The following is a 27,797-nucleotide window of genomic DNA, read 5'->3' as shown; positions in this document are numbered from 1 at the left end:
GATTCAAGACCAGCAGTACGTCGACGCTGGCTGCTACAACCTTCGTCGTCGAGACGTTCACTTCCAGCTTAGAGACAGGGTCTGGGTGTGGACACCCATTCGTCGCCGCGGCCTCAACGAAAAACTTTATAAACGGTACTTCGGACCATACAAGGTACTTACTTGGTCGCCTCGGGGAGCACAACTATGAAGTGGTGCAAGACGAAATGTAAACATCATCACGACGCCGACCAGGACCATAGGTGGTTCACGTAGTTCGAATCAAGCCGTTCTGAGCTCGGTAGCCCTGAGAACTTTTCGTTTTCCAAATGACTTATTGGGGTGACTATTATTTTGTTTAGTTTTATGTTGCACCGGGGGCGCTGCGCTTCAATAGAAATTACTACACGGACGAGAGTAGCGAACCCGGGCCCCGCCAGTGATGGGGGCGAAGCGGCCTCTTGCGTACTCGGCAGAGGCCAGGAAATCCGTGTGGCTTGGATGGCATTAGCGATACTGCTCGGCACCACCGTCATCCACGAGCGTACACACGTTCGAAGACACGAAGCGACGCCTTAGTTGGGAAGATACGGTTGACACGACGGAAGATATGGTGACCCCCACCTGCAGGTGGGGGTCAACCGATACTGAAGCCCAGCGTGGTCCGGACCCTAGGTCAGAATATCCCCAGGGCAGAGGCACCATGGTGACGATTGAGAAGCTGGCTACCTCGACCGAAGAAGTGACCGGCATGCTGAGAAGAATACGCAACAAGAGACTCGGACCTAAGGAGAAAGAAGCAATCCGGCTGCTGCAGGCATTCGCGATTTCCCGTATTACGTACGGGACGGCCGCCTTAAAAGAGCGAGCTGGGGAAGGTGAACGTCGGGTTTAAGAAGGCATTCAAGTTGGCACTGGGCGTGCCAGGGCGTACACCTACCGAGCGGCTCATGGAGCTGGGTGTACACAACACTTTGGAGAAACTAAGAGACGCGCAAATCGCCGCGCAGCTCGAGCGGCTGGACGGGACGGCCAACGGACGGTGTTTGCTTGAGAATCTGAACCTTGAAGCCGAGGGGAGCCAGGCCCCTCCATTTGAGGACCTTCCTGGACAAGTCAGAGCCAAGATCAAGGTCAGTAGAATACCGAAGAACATGCATTCAAAAGAAAACGCAGACAAGGAAAAAAAGCAAGATCCGAGGCTTTGGGGTGCACCCGGTACACTCCGGAAGTGTATAGATGTATATATATATATATATATATGTAATGAGAACGAAGAGGGGAGAAGGTGATTATTGAATTTATTGCATTAAAGTTAGGGAAAGGGAAAGGGAAAGAGAGCTGGCGAAAAATTGGGCCAGGAGCGGGGTTTGAACCCGCAACCTTCGCCTGACCGGGGCGACGCCTTAACCGATTAGACCATCCTGGCCACTGGTTTCGGCGGACTCAATTTCTGACCAGCTCTCTGTGTACTGTTTAGTTTCGAATTCGCTTAACTGGGTAGACGACAACCGTTGCTGATTTAAGGCCCGCGCTATTTCCGACATGCGGCAGTGACGTGGCACGTCATCTCAGCTTGCAAATGTCGGAAAGGGCCCGTCTTCCAGGATATCTAGGGAACCACTCCTCCCCATAGGGACAGGCTGCACCGTATATATAATGGGATGGAGTGAAGATTGACAAGTGCAGCCGTAGTAATAATGAGAACGAAGAGGGGAGAAGGTGATTATTGAATTTATTGCATTAAAGTTAGGGAAAGGGAAAGGGAAAGAGAGCTGGCGAAAAATTGGGCCAGGAGCGGGGATTGAACCCGCAACCTTCGCCTGACCGGGGCGACGCCTTAACCGATTAGACCATCCTGGCCACTGGTTTCGGCGGACTCAATTTCTGACCAGCTCTCTGTGTACTGTTTAGTTTCGAATTCGCTTAACTGGGTAGACGACAACCGTTGCTGATTTAAGGCCCGCGCTATTTCCGACATGCGGCAGTGACGTGGCACGTCATCTCAGCTTGCAAATGTCGGAAAGGGCCCGTCTTCCAGGATATCTAGGGAACCACTCCTCCCCATAGGGACAGGCTGCACCGTATATATAATGGGATGGAGTGAAGATTGACAAGTGCAGCCGTAGTAATAATGAGAACGAAGAGGGGAGAAGGTGATTATTGAATTTATTGCATTAAAGTTAGGGAAAGGGAAAGGGAAAGAGAGCTGGCGAAAAATTGGGCCAGGAGCGGGGATTGAACCCGCAACCTTCGCCTGACCGGGGCGACGCCTTAACCGATTAGACCATCCTGGCCACTGGTTTCGGCGGACTCAATTTCTGACCAGCTCTCTGTGTACTGTTTAGTTTCGAATTCGCTTAACTGGGTAGACGACAACCGTTGCTGATTTAAGGCCCGCGCTATTTCCGACATGCGGCAGTGACGTGGCACGTCATCTCAGCTTGCAAATGTCGGAAAGGGCCCGTCTTCCAGGATATCTAGGGAACCACTCCTCCCCATAGGGACAGGCTGCACCGTATATATAATGGGATGGAGTGAAGATTGACAAGTGCAGCCGTAGTAATAATGAGAACGAGGAGGGGAGAAGGTGATTATTGAATTTATTGCATTAAAGTTAGGGAAAGGGAAAGGGAAAGAGAGCTGGCGAAAAATTGGGCCAGGAGCGGGGATTGAACCCGCAACCTTCGCCTGACCGGGGCGACGCCTTAACCGATTAGACCATCCTGGCCACTGGTTTCGGCGGACTCAATTTCTGACCAGCTCTCTGTGTACTGTTTAGTTTCGAATTCGCTTAACTGGGTAGACGACAACCGTTGCTGATTTAAGGCCCGCGCTATTTCCGACATGCGGCAGTGACGTGGCACGTCATCTCAGCTTGCAAATGTCGGAAAGGGCCCGTCTTCCAGGATATCTAGGGAACCACTCCTCCCCATAGGGACAGGCTGCACCGTATATATAATGGGATGGAGTGAAGATTGACAAGTGCAGCCGTAGTAATAATGAGAACGAAGAGGGGAGAAGGTGATTATTGAATTTATTGCATTAAAGTTAGGGAAAGGGAAAGGGAAAGAGAGCTGGCGAAAAATTGGGCCAGGAGCGGGGATTGAACCCGCAACCTTCGCCTGACCGGGGCGACGCCTTAACCGATTAGACCATCCTGGCCACTGGTTTCGGCGGACTCAATTTCTGACCAGCTCTCTGTGTACTGTTTAGTTTCGAATTCGCTTAACTGGGTAGACGACAACCGTTGCTGATTTAAGGCCCGCGCTATTTCCGACATGCGGCAGTGACGTGGCACGTCATCTCACCTTGCAAATGTCGGAAAGGGCCCGTCTTCCAGGATATCTAGGGAACCACTCCTCCCCATAGGGACAGGCTGCACCGTATATATAATGGGATGGAGTGAAGATTGACAAGTGCAGCCGTAGTAATAATGAGAACGAAGAGGGGAGAAGGTGATTATTGAATTTATTGCATTAAAGTTAGGGAAAGGGAAAGGGAAAGAGAGCTGGCGAAAAATTGGGCCAGGAGCGGGGATTGAACCCGCAACCTTCGCCTGACCGGGGCGACGCCTTAACCGATTAGACCATCCTGGCCACTGGTTTCGGCGGACTCAATTTCTGACCAGCTCTCTGTGTACTGTTTAGTTTCGAATTCGCTTAACTGGGTAGACGACAACCGTTGCTGATTTAAGGCCCGCGCTATTTCCGACATGCGGCAGTGACGTGGCACGTCATCTCAGCTTGCAAATGTCGGAAAGGGCCCGTCTTCCAGGATATCTAGGGAACCACTCCTCCCCATAGGGACAGGCTGCACCGTATATATAATGGGATGGAGTGAAGATTGACAAGTGCAGCCGTAGTAATAATGAGAACGAAGAGGGGAGAAGGTGATTATTGAATTTATTGCATTAAAGTTAGGGAAAGGGAAAGGGAAAGAGAGCTGGCGAAAAATTGGGCCAGGAGCGGGGATTGAACCCGCAACCTTCGCCTGACCGGGGCGACGCCTTAACCGATTAGACCATCCTGGCCACTGGTTTCGGCGGACTCAATTTCTGACCAGCTCTCTGTGTACTGTTTAGTTTCGAATTCGCTTAACTGGGTAGACGACAACCGTTGCTGATTTAAGGCCCGCGCTATTTCCCTAACTTTAATGCAATAAATTCAATAATCACCTTCTCCCCTCTTCGTTCTCATTATTACTACGGCTGCACTTGTCAATCTTCACTCCATCCCATTATATATACGGTGCAGCCTGTCCCTATGGGGAGGAGTGGTTCCCTAGATATCCTGGAAGACGGGCCCTTTCCGACATTTGCAAGCTGAGATGACGTGCCACGTCACTGCCGCATGTCGGAAATAGCGCGGGCCTTAAATCAGCAACGGTTGTCGTCTACCCAGTTAAGCGAATTCGAAACTAAACAGTACACAGAGAGCTGGTCAGAAATTGAGTCCGCCGAAACCAGTGGCCAGGATGGTCTAATCGGTTAAGGCGTCGCCCCGGTCAGGCGAAGGTTGCGGGTTCAATCCCCGCTCCTGGCCCAATTTTTCGCCAGCTCTCTTTCCCTTTCCCTTTCCCTAACTTTAATGCAATAAATTCAATAATCACCTTCTCCCCTCTTCGTTCTCATTATTACTACGGCTGCACTTGTCAATCTTCACTCCATCCCATTATATATATATGTATATTTATATATACCCCTTGTCCCACGAGTAACACCCCAAAACAATAATTCGATGTTCACAGTCCACTGACGTTGAACCGACGATACCAACTTTCAAGAGTGGCTTGATAGTCGACCGATGCAACCTATTAAAATAGCTAATCGAGGTTTTTTTTTGGCCCTGCTACAAAACATCAGTTTTTTTTTCTCCTAGTCTTTCATACGCACATCAGCTATTTAGTACGCTATATCCAGCAGGTATCAAGCCGCTCATAAAAGTTGGTATCGCCAGCTCGACGTCAGTGGACTGAACGTCCAAATGTAGTTTTGGGGTGTTACATAAGGGACAAGGGTTGTATTCCTATACATCCCCCATTTTTAAGAGTATCGCAGGAGCAGTATTGCGTGCGTGGACGCGTCTCTGGGACAGGACGGAATGTGGCCATGGTATCACCGGACGGCGAGAAGATGATCAGCGTAGCGTCGGTGAAGAATATCTAGTCGGCGGCCCGCGCGGAGGAGGTGGCCCTATAGCTCTGGCTATCGCCCGGAACTCGAGGGCGACCGTGCTTACAGACTCGCAGGCAGAGTGTCGGAACATTGCGGCGGGCTCCGTCAGACTTGTAGTGGCAAGTCTGATTCAAAAGCACCCAGCGGAGTCGGTACATGTTGTGTGGACGCCGAGCCATGCGGGACACAGGGGAAATGGGGTGGCTCACGCCACGGCCCGAGGTTTGCTTCCCAACCGGGCCTTCCCCTCCTGTGGCAACGGCGCTGACGGTGAGGCGTCATACTCCGAACGACTGAACGCCATTTGACTCGCCAGGCGGCGGCTCCCTTTGCCGTACAAGAATCTCTCCAGAGAAGCACACCTGACACGATGACTCCAGGTGGTCTCACTACCAACGCCGGACAGACTCAACGCGTGGCACCCGTCGTCCCACCCGTATTCCGCATGCACGCACTGGGGGTGCGAACGAGCCGATTCGTATCACGTCGTCTGAGCCTGTCAGAAGAATTCCGGCCTAATGCCTTTCACGAACCCGACGACGGAACGATGGGAGGCCACGTTACGCAGCGAGAACCTGAGACAACAGCTGCTGCTGGCAACGAGAGCGACGATAGCGTCCAGGGCCGGTGGAGTCCCGGAATAGGGGCTGCCACCCATCGTTCTCTCTTTCTCTCTACTCACATTAGATTCAATAGAAATTGTTTTTGACAACAGCAATTCATTGGGTATTTAGTGATGCGAACTACTACAAGGCAATCAATAACATTTCACGAGTCCCTTAGAACTGTAGCCGTTAAAGGGACAATGAAGGCAATTTCAGATATTTTTTTGGCGATTGAACTGGGTTCCCGGCACGCCTCAGGCCACGTTGCCCAAATTTCAGCCAAAACCGGCGCTTGTGTGCCGCGCAAATCAATTAAACAGTCACGGTGATAATCGTACCGGGATCGATCGAGGCGATGCCCCAAGCGTTGCGGGACAAACCAGCAGAATCGGAGGTCACGTGACCCTGCGGGGCCTGGAAGTGGGACGTCACAAGAGACGTGTCAGCGATTGGTCGAAACGAGACACGTGTCCTCGGTCACGCTTTGGTTCGTGGTTTTTATGAACACTGTTCTAATTCCACTTGAATAACCATGAAAACTATAAATCGAACCGAAAATGATAACTAAACCGTAAATAAAACACCATAATTATTTTTCTCTTTGCTACACTGCACGCGAAACGGGCAACGAGAAACTATGGGCAAACAAAATATATAAAATAAAGAACACAGCGCGGAGCACGCGGGAGTTTTTTGGTTCTGGTTTCAGATGTCGGTGCCGTGTTTACTTTAGGGACACGGCACTCGAGGGATTCTGCAAAGCGGGAGTCATGCCAAATTTGTGCGCTGTTGAAGGATGTTCAAACGGTCGACTGAAGACCCATGACCGTTCGGGCTACGCTAGTTTTCACCTACTCCCAAGCGATGAAGCATTGCGAAGTCTGTGGTTGAACAGCGTTGTCTTGCGCAGAGGTCTCGGCGATGGCGTCAGAATTTGTTCGCTACATTTTCGGTCAGGAGACTTTGAACAGAACCTTCAGGTTAGTCGGAGTCTGGGCGTAGGTGTGAGGCGAATTACTCTGGGGGCGTCCTCGAAAAGAAGAATTCCAGAGTTCCGTGTCCTTAAGAGCATCTCTCGTTCTGTTGGTGTCAGCTCACTGAACGGGAGCCCGTATTCGCTCGCGAGAGCGGCATTGCCGTCCATGTTGCTCCGACGAAACGACCGCGCGCCCGCGCTGCGTTAACCAGAGTCTCGACGTCCTAAATGCTACCGGTACCGACAATTCACATGTGACGTCACTCCCTACGTCACCTCCGTTTTCGGAGGCCCAAAAACGAGAAACGCGGATAGTTCAGTTTCGGTTTCTTCAGTTCTTTCGTAGGTACAGAAATACGCGTCACAAATGTCTATAAAAAATTGGGCAGTATGCCAGGTTCCCAAGAAGCCTAAAAACACCATTTAAAAAAATTTAATACAATCGCCTTCGTTGTCCCTTTAAGCCGGGGTAACATTTCTCATACATCATACAAAAGATAGCCTGCAGACACGAGTCTCCGTAATATCCGTGGTTCGAATGCCGTGTGCCATGTTTCTTCATTGAACTTATTGCCATGCGGCATTTGAAGTACGGATCTCGCAGTGACTCGCGTTCGAATCTGTATGCAGACTGTCTTTTGTATGATGCATAAGCAGTGTGACCCCGGTTTTAGCGGCACACATGCTTAACTCGAGGAACAAAGAGACAATTCTACTAAAGTAAGTGAAAACATAAAAAAAGTTAAGTTATGGATTTTATTTTTTAGGCTGGAAAGTGAATGTGTGGACTTGGTTTACTTGTTGCTTTTGCACTTGAATTTTAGCTATTTTTTATCAGATTATTTTTTAATCAAGGAGGATAAAGTGATCCTCCTTTTCAAATTCTAGTAAATGCCAGACTTTTTTTTTATTCAAAATCGTTTCTGCATCAGCACATTCGAACTGTTGTAAAGAACGTCTATCTTCGTCTCACCCTAGCATGGACTAACTGAAAAGGCTGTGCAATCGCGAGCGGCTATAACCTATACTTCGTTTCAGCTTCGGTCCAGACGCAGCCGATGCTACGAGCGCGAGCATGTGGCCCAGAACAGTGCTTGCACTGCACGAGCGCGCGTGCTTGGGAGGGATGCTGAAAGCCCGGAGCTCGCGCTTGTAGCTTTGGCTGCGTCTGGACCGAAGCTGAAACGAAGTATAGACTGCCCTGACTGGAGCACTCGCTGCACGAGCGCTCGTGCAGCCGTCGAGGCTTCGTCCAAAGCAACTAGCTCGCGCTTTTTTTATGTGCGGCTAACAATAGTGCATGCTAAGGTGAGACCAATTATACCTATCTGAGACAATTGCATGATCTGCATAATAGCAAAAAAAAATCGTTCCATGATTTAGTAGCTTATTAATATCAATACCTAACGTCCTCAGGATTTGGCACGCGAGCTCTGAAGACTGCTAATTTAAAAATAATTATTAAAAAAAAAAATATGAGCCATTCTATTTTGTGGAGGTGGATGACCAGCGAAGCTGCTTAGCACAGGACACAGACGTGACACAGAATTTTGAACAAAGGTAGGAACTAGGGTGACCACCTTTCTGCTAGCGAAATGCGGGATACACGGGACCGAGGAGGGGGGGGGGGGGGGGTTTACAAACACACACAACAGGAACCGAGGCTCTGTTAACAGATTTAATATCTTATGCTGTTTATACATCCGCAAATTGCATTGCAATAATTAATCTAAAATGATTTTCACTCTCAGGGATATATCTTCATGTTATTAAATGTGTCGAGGTTGAAAGTATAAAATCAACTGCAGCAGAATTCAGTGCATAAAATTAAATTAAGAAGCAGTAAATCTTTTTCGGGTATTCAGCATGGTCCTACGCACATTTTTAACATTATTTTCTTTTTCGACCGCTGTGAGTTGCAAGCTTTTTGCCCTCACTGAAAAAAAAAAAAGAAAATTCAGCAACATTTTCGCATTGACACAACGATATGAAAATAATTACAGCACTTTATATTTGAAATTTTGGCGAGCAATTTTCTCTCACAATATTTTTGCCACCAAGGGGAAAGGCACAACGGCGCATGCGCGTCGGATCTCCTGCAAGAACGACGGTCGCTTCCCGCTATGCTTGGATAGAAAATGGCGTACCATTGCCATTCATACGATTCCCAGCGACCCCCGCGCTTCCCCGTGCCCCGTTGTTGGGCAGCACAATGAGTTGCAGAGCGAATTTTACGACAGTGTGAAATGCGGGACATTTTGAACATTTGTGAATTTCTCGCGGGACGCGGGACACGAGCCCTCAATGCGGGACAGTCCCGCGAGTCGCGGGACGGGTGCTCACCCTAGTAGGAACGCGTTTATTGTCTTGATCGGTGGTCATCGTGACGAAAGGTGTGCACACACATGTCGAGGACTATCGCCGCCCCGAGGAGTTGGAGGAAACTAGATGCGCGCGACGGGATCGCCACCCGGCAGAAGGAAAGGAAGCTAGGCACGCAACCGCTTGGAACGACGACGAAAAGAGGGCGGTGCGAGCGTAGTAGACACAGAGCGGTAGACACGGCTCCTGACTAGACATAAAGCCCCTCTATCCCCTCTATCCCGGGAAAAGTGGCGCCATTCATGGTTGTAGAAATGCTCGAGCCACGTGCCGCGCCCCATCTGGGAAGAACATGGCTTCTGAAATCTAACTCGGTGCTTCGCTGTGACGCCATGATCTTCCCATGGGCTGCACGGGCTGCACGTTGCACGTGCCTCGTGCATCGACGAGCTGCGGTCCCACGGCAGCCATGTTTAACAAGGCGTTAGTTCAACCAATAAATGGCGCCACGCACCCATGTTGTGACCGAAATATTGGTTCACGGTGGGATCGCTCGAGCACCATCACGTTCACATCGTGGCCTTGCTCGCGCCGCTGCCAGCTGAACTCAGTTGGCTCAGTAGCGTGGCCCAGCAAACTCATGTATTTGAGGATGTCCGGCAGGGTAATTGCCACGAGTTTTGGCCATAAATCTTACCAAGAAGGAATCAATTGTTGATTGACGTGGTAATAATCTGTCAATGAAAACTACTTCTGCAGGAATGCACGCTCAGTAGACTTAACCTTCCAAGACACCAGTGGAAGCTGACGTCTAGCAAAATGCTTCGCGATTTACGGTACTTACCTCACCATTATAATGACAATTGAAAAGTGACGTTACGAAATATTGCTTCACGGTATCCGGAAGATGTTGTAAGAACATTATAGTTTCCAGAAAAGAAACACCATTACAACATTTTCGGAATACCGACAGGCATAATGGTGTAAGTACAGCTTAGGAGGAATATGATGAAAAGCATCAGAATAAATAGGAAGACGTTTATTTGCAATGAAGACGCTATGAATGAGCGGCGTTTAGCGACGGCAAGCGATGGGCGTTCGGATATTGATAAGTTCACATGCTTGTTAACTATGGATATAGCGGACAATGAAGACCTGTTTTGTCAATAGATGGAGTTGCGGTGAATCTGATATTGGACGACTTGTGGCAGACGAACAAGCAAGTTTCTTCTCAGTGAAGCGTAAGCGTCCAGTGTCAAGCATAGCACGTCGCTACCAACGTTGTCGACGTTTCGACCACTTTTCACTTTCGACAAAAGTGTTGGTGCCTGGGCTAACTTTGCAGAAAGATAAGTCTTGCTCGAGTCCAGCGCCGTCATGAACAGTAACTGAAAACGATCCACTATTCAGTTGGTGGATGGCGAAACGTATCCGCATCTGCGGAGTCATGGTCGATGCGTACTCTAAGTGGTTGGAAATTTAGACGATGCATGCCACGACGTCCAAACGCGTCATTGACGTTCTACGCTCTCTTTTCGATACTTTTGGCGCTGCAGAACCCATGATCCTGGGTTCAATCCACACGCCTGCCCATTTAGATCTATATGAGCATCGTACCGCCTGCAATCGTTTATCACTACTGCGTGATGCACGTTGAAGATCCCAGGCTAGCGGTTTTACTGCACTGGCTGACTTTCTCATCTATAGCTGGGAGACTCGTCGCCCGTTGAGGCAGGCTAAGTTCTAGGCTGCATAAACATACACATAGCCCAATTTTTTTTCCGCTACTTCTGACCTACCGAAAATACTTTTATTTGATAACGCGCCGAATCTTGTTTTAAATAAAATAAACACGCTTTTGACAAAAAAACAACAACAACAAAACGGCATCAGGCACTACCCCAGTGCACCATACCATCCTGCAACTAACGGGCAAGCAGAACAGATGGTGTGCGAAACGAGGAAAGCCCTTTTGAAGTTTCCAAAAGAAGCAGTTCAGTGAAGAATCGCCAGGTTCTTGATCCGGCAGCACGCGACGCTATCAACTTCCACAAAGAAAGCACCCGCCGAAGCAATGTTCAGCGGACGAAGAGCCACAACCCTCGATCTCATGACGCTATGGCCTACGAATGAAGATCGAGAGATTCCCAGATAGAAAGTAATAGCAGATTATTCAATCGGGCAACTCGTCTACGTGAGGACTTTCAGCGGAAGTTCCGAAGTCCTGCCTGTCTGTCGTATCGTTAGGTACTCTCGTCTCCAGCCCATCTGTTCCAGCCACAGGCCATAAACTCAAGGTTCGTGCTCGCTTTTTTCGCGAGGGCCGAGGGCATCGGAAATACAGTCCCAGTCTCGATACTCCACACTGTAAACTACGAGGCCGCTTTCCTTATTCCTGCTCTTTTGATTCCTCCTGATTTTATTAGCCTGGGTTTGGTTTCGTATGCTCCTGGAATTAGGGATGTAACGGGGTTCTCATAGTTGCATGCTTCGGGGTTCTCGAGGATCTACACTTTTTGGCAGCATGCAATCCATGTATAACTTGTGTAGAAAAGGCTCCATGTTGGATGACCAGAAGGTGTCACCCCTTTCAATACGTTGGATATCAATGTCCTTGAGTGTAAATACAACAAAATCACAAATCTCTCTTCGTGTAATGTGTAACTACCCTTGGATTTGGTAGTAGAAGCTATGGTGGTGACTTAGACCTTTTACACCAGGTTCATTTTTCTTATTTTTTGCCTCATACTCTTTTGCGGCCTCAGTAGGCTTCAAGAATCTTTTGTAACAATCGCTCCTTAGAAAGAGCAATTGCCGCCAGATATACACACATGGTCGACCGCGGATCGCACAGCGGCAAATCTTTGAGAAACCTTTATTAGCTACCTGAGAGTGTACTGATCTTGAAAATGGTGCCTATCGATAACTAGTCTACTGAAAATGCATATCCAAGTGATGAGACGTATGAGCTTTCGCAAAGAATGAAGCGATTTTGCATCAAATCCGGGGCCTGAAGTTTTGTTGACGCACACGAAAAATCCACCTTCGCTGTAAAAGATATAGCCGCACGCTGTGCCGCGCGTTATTCGCGTTTCATATGCGGTGGTTGCGCGGTCGAAATCGCTGCCTGCAGCGCTGCCGCAGCACAAATCTCAAGGTTTAATTTCACATTAGTTGTTTGCGGGCGTTGTTTGCCGTGGCGACGCCCAACGATGCTTGCAGCAAGCGGACGCGCAAAGAAAGTTTTAGCGGTCTCGAATAACAATCTGAGTGACTCAGGTTTCAGTTTCCTCTCTCATTTTACTTTATTAAAACAAAATAACCATCTAGAAACGTCACAGCGTCGTCTTCTGTTCTTTTCCCTTTCTACTTCCTCTTCTTTACTAGAGGTTAAACCTATCAGTCTCACGCCAGCCGCGCTTGTGTGTGGTCGCTCTATTCCGTCCCTCCAGACAGCACACCAACATGGAGAGTTAACAGCGCAAACAGGAAGGATAGAAGAAGAAGAGAGTATTTCCTTCTTTTATTTCGTTCTTCTATTCTCGTATCTGCGCTGTTAATTCCACATAATGATCAACCAACTAGCTCACCAGGTGATCGTGCAACATGGAGAGGTTTTGACACAAGGGCAAAAGGAAATGGGGACTTCAACTTTGCAAGCACAGTTCCAATGCCAGTTATGTCGGTACGGTGGGGGCAGGGGGGAAATCGGCCCTGAAAGGATATGCCCAAACATTTCAGACAGTCCTTGCAAATATTCAGAGGGAGGGGGGAACAGTCACCTCCCCAATCTCCCGAACAGTTCTGACCCGACCAATAAAGGAGAAAAGCTGTCCCCCGCCAATGGAAATGAAAAAGAAAAAAAAAAAGAAAAAAAAGAAAACAGCGAATGAGCCGTTTGCGTTTTTTCTTTGCATGTCGTCTGCTCGAAAAACGGGAAAACGCCATCTTACGTGCAAGCTTTCCCGCCATGCTTCTCCTGTCACGTGGTTCTCCGCTGCGCTGTGAATGGCCAGCGCGGATGCCGCTCTGCCAATGTGGCTGGCCAGAGCGCCGCGGCGACGTAAATCGTGCCGCTCTAGGAGCAAAACCTAGCCTGAGGTTTCTGTTTTACACCATAATAATTAATGTATAATCACGAGTAGCTGCATATATTTTCTACTTTATTTAAAGTCCATGCCATATTTCAGGATATGTATGCCATAATTATGTTCTTTGCAACTCAATTCGTGATTGGTAACTTACAGTTTCAGATACTGACCAATCGTATTACAAAAGGAATAAAATAAAATTTTGCAAAACGATAAATAACTTGTGAGATATAAAAATGAAAGCCGTTTACCACTCCCTGTAACACCGAATTGGAGCGCAGCTCATGAGGAGGAGGAGGGAAGGGTACTGAGTGTCACGTGTTCTCGGGGCGGGGGGGGGGGGGGGGGGGTCTCGTGACCTTGGGGGGGGGGGGTCATGTGACTTTGGGGGGTCACGTGACCCCCCAGAAAAAATTTTCCGCTAGATTTAGCGGGGAATTTTTTCCGCTATATCTAGCGGCGAAAATTTTCCGCTAGATTTAGCTCGGAATTTTTTCCGCTAGATTTAGCGGGGAATTTTTTCCGATAGATTTAGTGGGAAACATTTTCCGCTAGATTTAGCGGGGAAATTTTTCCGCTAGATTTAGCGGGGAAATTTTACCGCTAGATTTAGCGGGGAATTTTTCCCGTTAGATTTAGCGGGAAAATTTTTCCGCTAGATTTAGCGGGAAATGTTTTCCGCTAGATTTAGCGGAGAAATTTTTCCGCTAGATTTAGCGGGGACAATTTTCCGCTAGGTTTAGTGGGGAATTTTTCCCGGTAGATTTCGCGGGGAAATTTTTCCGCTAGATTTAGCGGGGAATTTTTTCCGCTAAGTGAGGAAAATTTTCCCGCTAGATTTAGCGGGGAAATGTTTCCCCTAAATCTAGCGGGGAATTTTTTCCGCTAGATTTAGCGGGGAATTTTTTCCGCTAGATTTAGAGGGAGAAATTTTTCCGCTAGATTTAGCGGGGAATTTTTTCCGCTAAATCTAGCGGGGAAAATTTTCCGCTAGATTTGGCGGGGAAATTTTTCCGCTAGATTTAGCGGGGAATCTAGCGGGGAATATTTTCCGCTAGATCTAGCGGGGAAATTTACCCACAATGCACCGCGCGGTTACGCCGACGCCGACGCCGACGCCGACGCCGCTCAAGCCGGGAACGGGCCCCTAAGGGCTGCGCTCTAAAAAATAAATTCTTAGTACCGGGTACAGGGAACTAAAATATAGGGGCAATGGAAAAAAAATGTCGGTGGCGCCCCATCGGCCGTGTGAAGCCAGAAGTGAAGACTGCCGCGAGTGGCGCTGTTGTCGAAATCCGGAGGACATGGCTACCTTGACATGGGAAACGGCGTTGCTTACGTTCTCAGATGGTTTCTGTGGTGTCTATGGTCGTTTTCGCAATTTGTATTCGTGAATATCAAGTGCTTGGCATTGTGATTACATACGTTCGAGTCAATTGCCCCTAAGCAATACAAACTAAGAGAAAGAAGACGGATGCGCACCGCTGCGCACCAGCGCGCAAGGCTGGTTACCCCGGTTTTCTATACATTGCCCGAGTAAGCTTTAAACATTGATTCATAGACGTTGAAACACCCATAAAACATACATAGGCCACAGAAATGAACCGCTATGATCAAGAACAACTACGCTTGGCGCGAACTTCGCTGGCAGGAGTGCTCCGAAATCGAACACCAGCGCTACCTGGTAGGTTCTACACGAAGCGCCTCACCTGGAGACCGGCTATTTTTCCACTACTTCTATTCTAGAACATGGTTAAAAACCGCGCACAAAGAGACAAGGACAAACGATGTTCAACGTTTACCGACTCGCCCAGCTTACTACTTTACTATACTTCTATTCTAGTTCACTGTAATACGGGTATTCTGACATGACGAGTATTCCTCGTGCAAGATGCCCTATGACAAGTTGACCTACCTGACGAGTTCCCCTATGACCAGCTGGCCCGTGACGACTAGGCATGTGACGAGGTTCGCTAGACCCGTTTTCGCCGGTTATAAGATCTACCCATACTCGTTTACATATGTAGGTGTATTTTGTTTTGTTTTTATTTTGAGTAACCCACCAACAGCTTAACACCTCCTTAGTAGTGCGCTTAAATATATGTTATCCTATCAGGCCTTACACGCCTCAGGCCTTTTGGCGTTGCTTTTGGTGCCGTTATTTCGATTGTTTCCGCTATTTCAAATAATCGAAGCGTCGGTTGTCTAGGTACCCGATAAAGGGGAAAAAAGTTATAGTGTAAAACCGCATGTGCTCCGAACGTTCCGTTCTCTTTACAATCCTGCATTTGAGCTGCAGGAGTTTTCCCCTATTTTGCACTAAACCGGATTGCAGGTGCTTGGCGCAGTTTCACAGGAAAAACATATATTAAAAAAAAAAAAATCGAATGAGCGCCGCCTTTTTTTTTTTTTTTTGCTTGTCTGATTTATTGGGAACAATGCCCCTTCTTTTTTTATAAATCATTTCCGTTCTGGCGTTTTACAGTCAACTTCGAATTGAAGCCACCAATGTATTCCAACATGCTGTTTACGAAGAAGTGTGCGTTCGTTAACACCAAGCGTGGATACTGCGCGTGCGCAGCGCCGACATTAGGGCCATCGGAGCAGCGTTACATTCGTTCCACTTGTTGGTCTGTAGAGCATACCTTTACGACTTTTCGTTGGTACAGGAGTGCCGCTCTACTTGCCTGTCACATACGAAGTCAACTCCGCACAGTGCGTTTTCTCCGTTAGCTTGCGTAAAAACCAAAACACCCACAATTCATTTCTTTTTCTTCAGTTTACTCGAGTTTAATTTTACTTCTACCACGTCCCTATTTCGTCTCGACCCGCATCCTGTGATTCGAAGCATCTGAGATTGATTGTCTGACTTGATTTACTTAGCTCAAGAAATATCCACGGTCGAAAGCTTCCCGACATTCTATCGTTACTTCAAACTTGTATTATCACTCAGTAGACGACAAATCGGCCCGTTCTGTTTTTTTTTTTCCAACTTCGTTCTAGCGGAGAAAATGTCGAAGATGACCCGCGAGGTGATTCCTTACCTGCCTGGTGGCCGGGTGAACATGATGACCAAGACCAGAAGGTAAGTACGCACACTAACCTGGCAGCACGCGCTGAGCATTTCGGGATGTTTTTTATAGTCACTGAAAACTTCAGAAATGTAGCCAGTGATTTAATATACAGCATGTAAGCCAACGCTTTTAAGGCACTTTAGACGGTCTGGAAAGCTCAGTTTCTTAACATATCGCGCAGCAATTTACTACAGAGGTACAAGCTGGCAATGAAAGTTTAGAATGAAAAAAAAAAAAAGAATGATCATACTTTGTTAAAAAAGAACACACACACAAAAACCCGTTTGGGCGACCTATATACCAACTCATGTTTACAAAAAACCAGAGCGCCCCTAGCGGACGACACCGGCGCGGCGCATGCGCGATGGAGTGTGGGCAAGAAGCACGCCGTCGCCCATAAACAAACCATTGAAAGGCGATGGTGTCGGTGTCGGTGTGAGTCCCCCTGCCCTTTTTCGCGTTCGAATTGTCGATTCTACGTCTTCCTGGGACAATGCTTGAGTACTTCAGCGGCCCCAGCGAAATTACCGAGGCTAGTTACACCGCAAAACTTCGCGTGAATAATGTGACATGCGGCGATTCATTCCGCGTGGGCGCCGCAGAATGGACGCCAAATCCTGATTCGGATGATGAGATTTCGCTCGCAAATTTCAGTCGCGACGTCACTCGGGCTGCAAAAGCGTTAACCATAGCTGAGATGGTCGACGTCGATACTGAAAATCGCAAGCAGAATCGGACGGACCAAGTGAATCAGGCATAACAAGTCGGTGATTGCCACTGGTAACAATCATAAACATCTCCTTCTATTTATTGTTTACACCGAGCCTGCTTATCAACATTAAAACTTAAGTCTTTTGAGGCCTGCACTTACTTCTTATCGCAAGTACCGGGCCAACATTTGGTCTACGAGCCGGTGTCGTCTAAAAGAGCAGACGACAAGCAGAAACGTTTGAAAGAGCAGACGACAGTTCGAACGATCAGGCGGCCGTTTGTTGGAACAAAACAAATAAATCTGATTACCACAAGTATCCGTGAATACAACCCAAAGTGCTTCCAGCCCAAGCAATTGTGGTCCCACGGCGTCTGGTTTCCTCTTTTCACGGCACACATCCCGTTCTCGGACGAACCGAGCACACAAAAACTGACCTTCAAACCTTTCTCGACTTTTTTGGTACAGCCCCAGTCGTGGCGTTTTGACGAGAATGCAGGTTTTTGTCTGTTTCCTTTCAAAACAACGCACGAATGCACGTATCAAAGGGGGACATCCGCCCCCAGCCCCAGACCGGAAGTGCGCCCGACGCGCCACCACCGCGCCGTGACGTAACAGAGTTGAGTTCGTGCATATACGCACTTCGCAGACGATACCACGGTGGACGATACACGCATCGAGAAAAATGATTACGAAAGATGGCGTACGCCGTGTTGAGGGAGTGGCGGACGATGATCATTTGCTATCAAGTCGAATCGGCCGGCGGTCCCTCGATGCGGCGTACGCCATCTGTCGGCAGCACTTCTCTCTATGCGTGCATCGTCTGCGAAGTGGCGGCGTAGGTTGCCCAGAATAGGTTCTTTTTTTCTTTCCATTCCAGCGAGGTAAGTTCATTCCTTGATTTTTTTTTCACTGTAAGCTTCCACCACCGGCTTGCACCTCTGTAGCAAATTGTAGCGCGATACGTCAAGAAACCGATTTTTGCGGTCCGTTTTAAGTGCCTTAAAAGCGTTAGTTCACATGCCGTGTGTTAACACTTCTCGCTTCATGATTGAGTTTTCTCCGTTTTTATCGACAAATGCCACAACTGATTAGCTGCAGAGCAATCAGAAGACACTGCGGACTCGACCCGCTTTGGGTTTCTTAAGCGGTCGTTGATACTAGTATGCCACATGCACACGGTCCAATGCATCTGACCTGAGATCTACAAGAAAGGACGCTGCTTTTCAATTCGTTTACGCTGTTAAAAAGTCATTATGTCCGCTTTATTTTATGGAAAGACACTGGGAAATCAAATCACGTGATCTACGAAGGAAGCTTGGCTAATGGTTATGCGGAATAAACGCCTCGACTTAAATCAGGAACAAGAACGACAGCAAGCGAAAAGAGCTTGCCATATGAGGCATTGAACGTGACGTGTTTGTGTGAAAATTCAAGCTCGGTGTCCGGATCTCCGACCCTATTTTGTGCCGAAAAAGCTGTTCCGGTCTTGGCACTTCTTATGTCACAAAGATTGTTCTCCGATTGCCTTTGTGTCAAAGTACAGGCAGCGGACCGTTTTGGAGAACCCTAAACCTTTTGCATGATCCAAACTACAACAACAAAAACAACCACAATAACAAAAACAACAACAGAAACAACAACAAGTGCGACAACAACAAAAACGACAACGAAGACAACAACAACGATAACGAAAACAACAACGACAACAAAATAAACAAAACAAAAATCGAAAAGCAAGAACAAGTACAACAGCAACAAGAAAAGCAACAACAAAATAAACAACAACAACAATAACAAAAAGAACAACAGCAGCAGCAACCAAAAAGCAACAACTGCAACAATAAATGCAACAGCAACAACAAAATCAATAACAACAGATGGAACAACGACCACAAAAGCAACAACAACAATAAAAGCAGCAACAACCCAAACAGTATCTTCACTGTTTGGGTTGTTTTCGGTGAAGATACCAAACAGTATCTTCACCGAAAAAATTCTAGAAATATGAGCATCCCTTCAACGGAGAGTCAGAACAAGCGGCCACGTGGCCTGGAGCCCATCCTATGCCGCCAACGTTAATCATTGCAACGTGCTGGGGTTGGCAAAGTAGAAAACGCGTGCTAAGCTCCAGGCATTGTTAGAGTTCGGCTATTCTTATCACCGCAGTGGTTGGACACGAGCCACAACCCGGGTGTGCGCCGAAGCGTTGAGTGTTAGAAGCTGAATTCGAGTGCTCACGCAGTTCTCGTGTCCAATCCATGAGCCACGCTCGACTCTCGTCTGGCGGGTGGTTTCCATCCCACAATTGCGTCATCAAGCTTTGCGAAGGCAACACTGAAAAAAGTAGTCCCAATTTTTATCTTCGCAATTTTACCGCGACCAAAAAGCTTCTGAATCAGTGGCAGTCTGTGCGTATATACGCGGGCCAGACTAGGACCAGTACGCCTGCGCAAAGTCATGAACATTCCAACCCGATATCGTTTTATGACCAATTTAATCACATCGCTTTCTCAGAAGGGTATCTGTCCGGAGGATATCATGTTTCTCTTTGAATTCATTGAAAGTGCTACCCAAGGAAACCGGTTCATTTCACATTGTGAATTTTTGTTTTCTGTCAACAGTTTGGCCGTTCGAGTTGGAGGCACCATGTACATCTCGGGCCTGCTTGGGATAATTTCGGAGACTCTGTCCGTGGTTCCCGGTGGAATCGTTCCCGAGACACGACTAGCAAGTTCTTTTACAACAATCGTAGATAGAATGAAAAAAAAAAAAAGTAAAGAAAGAGCTCTTTCAAAAAGTATGGGATTTCATGTTTAGCAAACTTGGCTGTTCCATAGGACCTTATTAAAGGGCATACCCAGGGAGTGAACCACCTTATTTTTATTTCAGCGATGTTACCGGCCAATCTTTCGCATTGTTATTGTGATTATGGGAGACTTTTACGGCGATGTTCTTGTCCTACACTCAGTTCGGAAAGATTTTAGCGTCATCTTATTTTTTGCATAACAGCTCGCATAAGTTAATTGTTCTTCAAACCTCACGACAGCTATTTGTATCGACGTGCCGCATACAGTAATGTTGAGGGCGATTCCCACTTTAAAAGTTGCAAAAATCAACAAAACCAGTCCCATAAACCGCATACAACATTTCTATAACACCTTCAGCAGAACCAGTACCGACACCTTTTTTTCAGGCATTGAAATGTTTAGTCCTTCTCATACTAATATTTAACTATATATTGTGCATCTTAAACAAGATATTTGCTGTTAGTTTATGTTATTTATTTTGAATAAAACATTTGATTTGTTATTAAGCTTGATTGCAACTACATATATTAATTATACAATCTTAGCTAGTTTTTTTAACACATATAGAATACTGTATAACGACATCATGTTGAGCGTGCATCGCCATCTCGCAATCTGTAACACTTTATATGTGCATCATAATCAACGCTATTAGGTGGCTCTTCATCATACAAAAAACGAATTATTATTATGAGTAATAATACTTTTATTTAGTATTGTGATAATCACTAGCCAAGAATGAAAAATAAAAGTGAAATAAAATTACTGGAACTTGAATAGTGTGTATGTTAAGTAATCCACGGAAGAATACGTGTCATTAAGAATAATCTAACTTTCATTTTTGCATTACACTCCTTGCTGATATTTGAAGCACAAGATAGTCCCTAAACGAAAACAAAACGTTTTGATGGTGTTCCTTTGATTAATAGGATTGCGAGTAATTTTAAACAAACAAAAAAAAAAAGAATAAGAATAAAATATAATTCATTGGTCATTATTGTCTGCAAACACGAGAAGGCTATTCTTAAGTTTCTTCACAGGACGTTTGTATTTTTCTTGTTAATTTTTAGGCCCTCACGCACCTGGGAAAAATCTTGGAACGGGGAAGAATGAACTATAAAAACGGTCAGTTGGTTAATAAAATATTCTGTTTTGTTTCTTTTTTTCTCACTTGCCACATTTCACAGTCTTCTTAAGAAAAAAGAAGGTTATTGAATTGAAACATAAAATATACGTAAAACTTTCACAAATTAAAAGAGTAGTATAGATAATACCTGTACACCCGCCGGCAATATGAAGGTGAACAGCTTACCTGGTTTCTTGCCTGTTTTACGGCTCCCGAAAGCTATACTAACTCTCAACGTCTCAAATGGTACGTGGCTTGGTGGTCTAAATTTTGCGTTCTAGCCCTCTTCTGGAACAGAGCCTGTTCCAAAACTTGCGGGAGCGTTAAAAACAATAAGAGGGCTGTTCACATTCATATCGCTCAGGGGCGCACATGATAATCGCACGCTTGTATATTGAGCGGGTGGCTGCATGTTTCGTTCTTAATGTCGGAATTTGACGAGCGCTCGAAAATCAGCCAGTGGAGAGCGCAAGGCGTCTCGGGACATTCGTCGCGTTAAATAGAGCCCGTGATGTCATCGATTCAATCAGGAAAAAGCGTACCGTAGTTATTAGTTTTTTCTGCTCGATTGCGACAACGCATTACAACCTCCCTCTGTCGAAGTTCCCGGGGACTGAACAAACGCACGATCGCAGCTTCTCTTCAATCCCATCCCCCCACCACCATCACCGCCTTCGCGGAGTGCTCGCGCTGCTGAATTCATTCATTCATTTATTCATTCATTCATTCATTGAGTGGTCCACAAACTACATGACGCCTTTTTAGTGGTGCACTTACCAGATTAGTATGGAACAGCACAACAAACATACGAATAGGAAGAGAAACTTTAGAGCAACACAATATAAGCAACAAAATTTCTGAATCTACGCGCGTCATCAAAAAAATATCAAGGCTACTATTCGCAGCAATCTGTTTACAATGGTTATACGTTAATTGTAGCCGTGTCATGGAGATGAAAAGCCTGTCGTTATCCTCCTTTTCCTTGGAACCTGCACATTTCACCGAATGGGGGACTGTGACCTCAATTTCGTTGCGTGTGCTCGCGCACACCGGCCGCTGCTGGCTCGTGGAAAAATCGTGCTCCACTTATTACGGACACTGGTACTGTTTGACTCAGCATCCATTTAAAACCCTAGATATAGCAGGCGAACAGACATGCACATGGAATCTTAGAATTTTCCCACATTCTGGTTTCCACCTTGTTTGCGTGTGTTTGTGTGTGTGTGGAAAAAGGGGGGGGGGGGGACGGTATTTTATTTGTATCCTACGGCTTTGTAACAAGCGACAAGGAATTGACAACCTCTCCTTCGTTTTGTTTTAGTGGTGAAGTGCACGGTCTACATGGCGGACATAAGCGAAGTTGCAGAAATGAACAAGGTTTACTCCGAGTGTAAGTTGAAAACCACAACAACAACAACAACACTGATGACATATAACAGAAACAAACGGAAGTCTCTAGAAAAAAGAACACGAGTACACGTGACACATCGGGATAATGCTGCTCAATAACACTGACAATTTAAGAACGAGAGAGGGTGACGAGTTTCCAGAAGTTTTATAGCTGCTCTGTAGCGCGCCAATGATGTTGCGACATCAGCCAATGAGAACGCCGAGAAATGAACCCCTTGACTTTAAGCGTGCGCACGATTCGCCACCCTCTGTGTTTTTTAGGCTCTCACAGACAGATGAATGAAAATGTATATAGTGAAAATTACAGGAGAACGCTTAAGCTTCTCCTTGAAGAGTGAAACGCGATAGCTAAACATAAAAACGTCCACTCTTTCTAGAGCCGTACAATCCTGTCTGCATAGCGTAGTCGTAAGCCTGTGTGGCTCACAACCGAAAAGTTGTGGGATCGAATCCCACCTCCGCCTAAAAGTCCTAAATTTATTTTTAAGGCAAATGAATTACTTTACAAAGTGAAATCATTTGAGACATGCGGGGACCTTTAATTAAATGCCGTTTTATTCACTTTCATTCCACGCATGACGTCACGGTTCACGGGAGCGTTGCGGGTTGTTTGAAATTCGCGCGCGGTGGCATGTGGCCGTGACGTCATGAGCATATCTGCCAATCAGGATTTTCCCGACAAAAGCCACCGGCACCGACGGCGGCTTTTCTGAGACACGAGCCCCTTGAAGCTATCGCTTCAAAACTTCGAAGCTGAAGTCGTGCTCAATTTAAATCCGTGCACCCTAGTCAGTATGTGTGTATTGCGGTTCGTTAGAAATATATTAACCGGAATCATTCCTTGGCGCGCTTCAGTTAAATTTAAAATACGCACGAGGCATGATTGTTTGTTTGACAACCATATTTGGAAATCTGACGGAAGCACAATTTCAAGAGTAGGTGGTTCACAAAAAAATGTTTGAAGTATGCGGTGAAAGGTTTATATAAAAAAAAGTTCATAATTGGACGAACGAGCGTCATAGAAAAAAAGCGTTAGAGTCGTCTCGTATAGGTTACAACGGAGCACATGGCGTTTATTTTGTAAGTGACACAAATTTGCTGAGATGATCTTTTTTTTATTTTGTATCTGTTCATAGTTTTCGGAGAAGAACCCCCTGCACGAGTGGCTTTCCAGGTGGCAAGACTTCTCATGGTAAATAGTGACTATTGCTCTTATGTAAAGCACAGTTTAAGCAAAGCATGCATGGTTGCTGCCTTGCAATGAAATCGGAGCAGGCTACCACTTGTCCTTCAACGAATTTAGTCAGTAATGAGGGCCACAGATGATAACCATTGGGGATGGTCGTGGCTGAAAGTGATGAAATCCGGTGATGATGGTCATTGAGGATGACCAGTGGAGATGGCCAGTGAGGGTGATTAGTGAAAATGGAAAGTTACGAGAGCCAGTGAGATACCCTTTGAAGATGACCAGTGAGGATGATCAGTGAGGATGATCAGTGAGGAGGACCGTTCAGGATCGCTTTTAAAAGTTGCCAGTGGAGAATTTCAGTGAGGATGATTAGTGAAGATGGGAGTTAATGGTTGAGGAACAGTGAATAAGCCATCGAAGATGACCAGTGAGAATGCACAGAGAGGAGAACGATTCAGCAGTGCTATTGAGGGCTGCCTGAGGAGACGGTTAGCGGGAACGATTAGTGAGAATGTAGTGATGGGGGCCACTGAGGAAACCAACGAAGAGGACAAGAGCGGAAGATCAGTGAGACGGTCTATTTAACGTTGCCACTTAGTATTGCCAATGGCGATAGTCTGTGAAAATCTTTTGTGAGAACGAAAAGTGTTAAGTGCCAGTGAGAGGTACATTAAAGATAACAATTCATGATTAACATTGATGAGAGTAGTTGATGATGGTTAATGAGAATACTAAGAAGGTCGTTGGGAAGGGTAAGGTATCAGCGGCAGTAATGAAGGTAACTTAAAATGAACAGTGAGAATAATATTTTTTTGAAGATGCTCAGGGATGATAGCGAGGGATGAGAGTCATTGGAGGCGGCCAGTGAGGACGTTCCGTAATCAGGCTCAATGAAGAGGGCCAGTGAGAGATACTATGGACGAAAGCCAATCAGGAGTATGAGTTAGAAGGGTGATTCAGGGATTGGGGATGCTTTGAAACTGAAGGACTACTGCTCTTCTCACGGGCTAAGCTCAATAAATGATCTGGTTGGTGACTGTCGTTTCAGGTGCACAATAGCAGGGCATAAAAGCAGGCATTCCTGATAATTTGAAAACGTTTCTGCTTATATGTTAATTATTTGAACTATGCCGTGCGCAATTCATACATCCACAATATGAGATGGACGAGAAACATGCGAACTCCTTTGTTCGTTTGTCGCGTACATTGTTTCGTATACATCTTTGTCAGAACGATACCCATTGCATCGTATGGTGTTTTAATTTTTAATATACATTATCATAACCTCGGCAGGCTGCATGGTCAATAACTTCATTCATGCATCGTGTATCACTACGGCGTGATGCACGTTAAACATCCCAGGCTAGCGGTTGTACTGCACTGGCTTAATTTCTCATCTACAGCTAGGAGACTCCTCGCCCGTTGAGGTAGACCAAGTTTTAAACTGTATAACCATACACACAACCCAATTTTTTAACTTCATTCATGGTCGTACCAGCCTGCCTAAATTACAAGGTTTCTTGATCGAATAGAGGTCATGTATTAAGAGAGAGAGCACTTTTGCGGTTCGAAAACAAGAACAAATGGACAATTAAAGAAAGAGTTACACAGTTAAAACATTATGTCGCCTGTTATGTTTTTATTATTAAGTAAGTCTATACATATTACAAGTTTGTGATCATTAGCTTATAACACTTGTTTTCTGTACGAGCACATTAAGAGATTTGGTTGTCCTTTAGTGGCAACGTCGTTGCACAGGATGATATTTTTGGTGGGTGCAGAATTTAAAATAAAGGGAGCTTAAATTAGGGTACTTTTAGCCCTTGGGCTAAGTTGGAGGCTTTGGGAGCCGTTATAATAAAGGCAAAATGGCTTAAATGTTTAGCTAATTCAAATAATTTATAGTAAAGTTTTTTTTTCTTGTGGGATAATGCAGCTGGAGAATTGACGCTAAACCTCATTAAGGTATAACGTGACGTAAACCTTTTACTAAAAAAAAAAAAAAAGAATTGTAGTGAGCACTACGGTTCGAGCAGCGTTATTCTTTACACGGTTTCAAACCGCCAGTCTGAGAAAGCTCGTGCGTGGCGTCGATCCCTCCGTCCCGTGCCCTCTCCAACGTTGCTAGATCTAACAAAACTGCCCATAGACGTTACTTCCACGAGCAGTAGTAACCCCTTGGTAATCGGCCATTGGCCATGTGCTTGACGTTCTTTCATTGTACGGACGGCCATTCCCGAACAGTTTTGGGCGGGCGATTTTGATTTGCTTAGAGCGGTCTCAACATGATCTCAAATCCTTGCTGCTCTCGGTGTAGAATAGTATATTATACTTATCCAAAATCGGTGACTGAACAAGGGTTCAGGGGAAGCTCCTCTTTCCTCTTTCCACGTTCTACGTCGCCACCTCTTCAGCGTTAGCTCTGCTAGAATAGAAAGGAATGGGAAGAGTTTTCCTTGACCTCTTAACCTGCCACCATGCATGTTCCTATAGAAACATTTTGCTTTAATCTCCTTATTTCTTTGGACCTTCGTGTACTAGCGTGCACACGCCTTTGACTTGCCTTGTGTTTTGGTTGCCGATGATTCGATTGTGAATTTCATGATCCTTACAGATCTATACATGTGCACCAATGAAACTAAGCCAGTGACCCTGTCCTGCGATGCAGAGAATGGCATACTCCTGGCGCGTGTTGCGGGGAGAAAAAAAAGAAAAAAAAGAACAAAAACAGAAAATCTGTGCACGTTTTTTTATTTTTTTTTTTATTTTGACCCACTGGAAAAAGTTTTGTCCTCGTTCCAGAAAACGTTCTGCTAGAACGTATTAGAGTCATGTTAATTTTTTTCCCGCAGTCAAAAGAGCTCATACCTTAACGAAACCACCTGCGTGCCACAGACGAGATCAGCTCCGCACAGCGCGCATTTGTCCGCTTTTTCGCCACTAGATGGCGTAAAAACTCGGAAAACATGCTATTCAGTTCTGGGTTGCAGTTCATCTGATTTTAAATATTCTTTTTCCCCATAGTTTTTTTTTTTTTTGCTTCTATACGGGGACTGGAGAGGCAGAGGGCGGGGTGGGGGTGGAAGGCGTACCTTCCTCCGCGGGAGTTTCACAACTGGGCCGAACACACTAAAAAGAAACAATAAAGGCCTTTAAGGATTGTAAAGATTCTTCCAATTCCTCTGTGCACCCACTAAAATAAAAAAAAAGGAATATTTGATAGCCATTTTATCCATGGAGAGGAGGGACAAGTAAAACAACACGACACAGATCTGTGTCGTGCTGTCTTCATTGTCCCCGCTCTAGAGGGTTAAAATGTCTTCACTCAACCAGCTCACCGGCACCCTTGCTTTAGCTTCGAGATTTAATCGCTGCAATCTACTAGGGGATCTCGGGGAAAGTCGAGGCTGAAAATATGTTTAGACCAATGGCAAGCCCAAGCTGGGAGACGACACGCTTTGTGTCACAACGAAGAGGGTTACTTTTTTGTCTAATCAAGTTTTCAGGGTCGTCGTTAGCCGAGCCTCCCTCCGTACATTGTAGCAATTGGCTCTTTCAATTGCTTTGAAGGAAAGTCAACGCAGCAGAGGATTGTTTAGAATGTAAGCAATACTGTGGCTAGTAAGTTATTCCGTTTCTCCGACAACTAGAGTAAGGCTGTGTGATTCTTACAACGTTCTTTTTGTTGCACATGTAGGACGCCCGTGTTGCGATTGAAGCCATCGCAGTGGAATCCAGCGACTGAAGCCTCGTTCTCTGCGCGGTGTGCGTTGCATTTGCCCGAGTAGAAGTGGAAAATGTGAATCCTTGTGTGCCAGCGATGGTTTGCACATTTTGTGTTGTCTGCTTAATAATGCCGAGTGCGTGCTACCAACCAGAGACCAGTGGAAATAAACCAGTATTTTTATATTTATATGGTGTGTTATTACTTCAGAAGCGGCTATAGGCCTTTTTCGTGACGGCCGCCATGTTGAATTTTGACGTAGCAGAGGGGGCAAAATAGCAAATCAGTTCATTTGCCAAGTAAATAGCGCCAGAATTCAAAAGGATCGGGCCAATAGTTCTACTTTTTTCTTGGCTATACTTTTGTTATTGTAGATAAGCTTAAACTATTTACTTGACTTTCTAGTCGCCTAAGCCAACTACGTCATATTTGAACGTGGCAACCGTAAAATAGAATCGGTTTGTTCAGGAAATGCACAAGCAGACCATTTTGAAGGAGGCAAGTGCCAGTGGAGAATGCCTTATCAAACAGCGTATTTATACAGGGTGCTTTTCTAGGCTTTACAAATATATTAGAAAAAAGACGAAGAAAAAACACAATAAAAGC

At 46.1% G+C, this 27,797-nt stretch overlaps 1 protein-coding gene across 1 annotated transcript; it reads left to right on the top strand.

The window, feature by feature from the left end:
- Positions 1–682: 682 nt before the first annotated feature.
- Positions 683–27,212, top strand: LOC8053851 (2-iminobutanoate/2-iminopropanoate deaminase). The gene is made up of 8 exons (XM_042287028.1): positions 683–857; positions 16,153–16,195; positions 19,391–19,414; positions 19,557–19,662; positions 20,813–20,867; positions 22,190–22,258; positions 23,415–23,470; positions 27,165–27,212. The coding sequence occupies exons 1-8, from the start codon at positions 683–685 to the stop codon at positions 27,210–27,212; spliced, it is 576 nt and encodes a 191-aa protein (XP_042142962.1).
- Positions 27,213–27,797: the final 585 nt, after the last annotated feature.

This window comes from Ixodes scapularis, unplaced genomic scaffold, assembly GCF_016920785.2.
Source record: "Ixodes scapularis isolate PalLabHiFi unplaced genomic scaffold, ASM1692078v2 PGA_scaffold8__174_contigs__length_109621045, whole genome shotgun sequence".
NCBI lineage: Eukaryota > Metazoa > Arthropoda > Arachnida > Ixodida > Ixodidae > Ixodes > Ixodes scapularis.
The sequence above is the reverse complement of the archived record's forward strand: the minus strand, read 5'-3'. Positions and strand labels throughout refer to the sequence as shown.